The sequence below is a fragment of the Eimeria mitis genome, genomic scaffold, assembly GCF_000499745.2.
Source record: "Eimeria mitis Houghton genomic scaffold, Emh_scaff2746, whole genome shotgun sequence".
In the NCBI taxonomy this organism is placed as follows: Eukaryota; Apicomplexa; class Conoidasida; order Eucoccidiorida; family Eimeriidae; genus Eimeria; species Eimeria mitis.
In genome coordinates, this window is record NW_013571090.1 from 3,395 (window position 1) to 6,170 (window position 2,776).

The following is a 2,776-nucleotide window of genomic DNA, read 5'->3' on the forward strand; positions in this document are numbered from 1 at the left end:
CACTGTAATTCTTTTTTTCTTTTTCCTGTCTTGTTTTTTTTTTGTCTTTTGTTTTATTTTTTTTTTTGTCTCCTCTTGTCTTTTGTTTTTGTTTTGTCTCCTTTTGTTTTTGTTTTGTCTCCTTTTGCTTTTGTTTTGTTTCTTTCTTTTTTTGTTTTTATTCTGTCTCCATTTATCTGTGTTGTTTGTCTCCTTTTGTTGTCTCCTTTGTGTCTCCTTTTTGTTTTTTTGTCTCCTTTTTGTCTCCTTTTGTCTCCTTTTGTCTCCTTTTGCCTCTTCTCAGGCGTTTGTCTGCTGCTGTGTCCTCTGTCTCTTCTTTGTTGTCTCTTTTCTTTTTGTCTCCTTTATTTCTGTCTCCTTTCTTTCTGTCTCCTTTTTTTCTGTCTCCTGTCTCTGTCTCCTTTTGTTTTGTCTCCACTGTCTCCTGAGGCATCTTCCCTCCTCCCCCCCCCCTTCCTTTTCCTTAATCTCTTCTTTTTCTATTTCTGCTGCTGCTTCTGCTGCTGCTGCTGCTTCTGCTGCTGCTGCTGCTTCTGCTGCTGCTGCTGCTGCTGCTGCTGCTGNGCTTCTGCTGCTGCTGCTGCTTCTGCTGCTGCTGCTGCTTCTGCTGCTGCTGCTGCTGCTGCTGCTGCTGTTGCTGCTGCAGCGTTTATGTTGGGCGTTATGTGCGATGCGGGCGTTTGACCCGGGTGTCTCCGGAGACAGCTGGAGCTGTGCTGCTGTCTCCTCGCTGCTGCAGTCTTCATTAAAGAGAGTGGAGACAGATCAGCCTGCTTCTCTTGTCTTTATACCTGTACACTTTTTCTCTTTTTTTTTGTCTCCTTTTTGTCTCCTTTCTTTCTCTTTTTTGTCTCCTTTTGTCTCCTTTCTCTTTCTCTTCTGTCTCCTTTTGTCTCCTTTTCTCTCTTTTTTTTGTCTCCTTTTTGTCTCCTTTCTTTCTCTTTTTTGTCTCCTTTTGTCTCCTTTCCCTTCTTGTCACCTCTGTCTCTCTTTTTGTCTCATTTTTGTCTCCTTTCTCTGTCTCTTCTTTGTCTCCTTTTTGTCTCCTTTATCTCTCTTCTTTGTCTCCTTTTTGTCTCATTTCTCCCTCTCTTCTTTGTCTCCTTTTTGTCTCCTTTCTCTCCTTGTCTCCTTCTGTGTCCTTTCTCTCCTTGTCTCCTTTTGTCTCCTTTCCGTCTCCTTTTTGTCTCCTTTTCCCCTCCTCTGTGTCTCCTTTCTCCCTCTTTTTGTCTCCTTCTGTCTCCTTTCTCTCTTCCTGTCTTTCTTTATTATATATATATATAAAAGATATTAATATAGTTATTATATATTTGTTTAATTTGTTTATTTTTATTTTTATTTATTTTGTCTCCTTTTAGGATATACTGAAGGAAATAGAATTATCTAAGGACCTCTTGCCCAACGTAGAAATACCGGTAGGGTTTAGGGTTTAGGGTTTAGGGTTTAGGGTTTGGGGTTTAGGGTTTAGGGTTTGGGGTTTAGGGTTTAGGGTTTAGGGTTTGGGGTTTAGGGTTTAGGGTTTAGGTTGTTTTCGGGTGTATCCTCACCTTGCTTTGTTTCGTTTTCTAGGGTTTAGGGTTTAGGGTTAAGGGTTTGGGGTTTAGGGTTTAGGGTTTAGGTTGCCTTGGGGTGTATCTTATCTATAACAACCTCCTGCCTCTCTGCTTTCTGCTGCTGCTGCTGTTTCTCCTGCTGCTGCTGCTGCTGCTGCTGCTGTTTCTCCTGCTGCTGCTGCTGCTGCTGTTGCTGCTGCAGGCATCGCTGCATGCAGCAGCAGCAGACGCATCTCGGGCTTTGCTGCAGCAAGACAGACGCCAGAGCCGGCGCATGCATTTCACTATAAGAAGAGCACTAGAGAAATTAGGGTACGAGGTCAAAACCTCGCAGCAGGGGCCCCCAGAGGGGGCCCCCGAGGAGACACTGGGGGCCCCTGAGGAGACACTTGAAGACCCGGAGGAGACACTGGGGGCCCCCGAGGAGACACTGGGGGCCCCCGAGGAGACACTGGGGGCCCCCGCGGAGACACTGGGGGCCCCCGCGGAGACACGGGGGGCCCCGGAGCAACCGCCTGCACCTGCAGCAGCAGCACCAGCAGCAGCAGCAGCAGGAGCAGCAGCAGGAGCAGCAGCAGGGGCAGCAGCAGGGGCAGCAGCAGGAGCAGCAGCAGAAGCAGCAGCAGCAGCAGCAGCAGAAAAACAACAACCCCACCAGATGAACACACTAGGAAAAACAGCTGCTGCTGGGGTTTGGATTTATAACGAACAGCTCGGCCCCTACAACGTCTCCTTTTATTCACCAGAAAAAAAAGTAACCACAAACCCTAAACCCTAAACCCTAAACCCTAAACCCTAGGGGTCCAGTGAATGGCGGTGCTACAAACCCTAAACCCTCAATACAGGGGGTGGGGTTGTTCTCCTCTAAACCCTAAACCCTAAACCCTACCGGGGTAAACCCTACTCTGCAGCTGCCAGTAGCGCTAAACCCTAAACCCTAAACCCTAAACCCTCATCCTCCTTCTGTCTCTTCTTGTGCTGCTGCTCCTCTCAGCTCGTCCTCGAAATCGACGACCGCGGCCTTGGCCGTAAGCAGCAGCAGCAGCAGCAGCAGCAGCAGCAACACCAGCAGCTTAGGGAGTTGCCTTGAAGGTTTTGTTTATTGAAATAAAAATTTAGGGTTTAGGGTTTAGGGTTTAGGGTTTGGTGTTGTTTTGTGTGTGTTTGTTATAGCGAGCAAATACGTAAAAAAGAGACACCTGGAGGCAACCTTTAAGGATGAA

The 2,776-nt window shown here is 47.2% G+C and overlaps 1 protein-coding gene across 1 annotated transcript in view; it reads left to right on the forward strand.

The window, feature by feature from the left end:
• EMH_0058160 (D-3-phosphoglycerate dehydrogenase, putative) overlaps positions 1–2,643 on the forward strand; it is a gene marked incomplete at both ends in the record, with an annotated part of 5,195 nt that extends 2,552 nt beyond the window's left edge. The window contains 3 exons of the mRNA XM_013497549.1: positions 1,359–1,415; positions 1,756–2,307; positions 2,548–2,643. Coding sequence (XP_013353003.1) covers positions 1,359–1,415; positions 1,756–2,307; positions 2,548–2,643 — 705 coding nt within the window. The remainder of the gene's footprint in view (positions 1–1,358; positions 1,416–1,755; positions 2,308–2,547) is intronic.
• Positions 2,644–2,776: the final 133 nt, after the last annotated feature.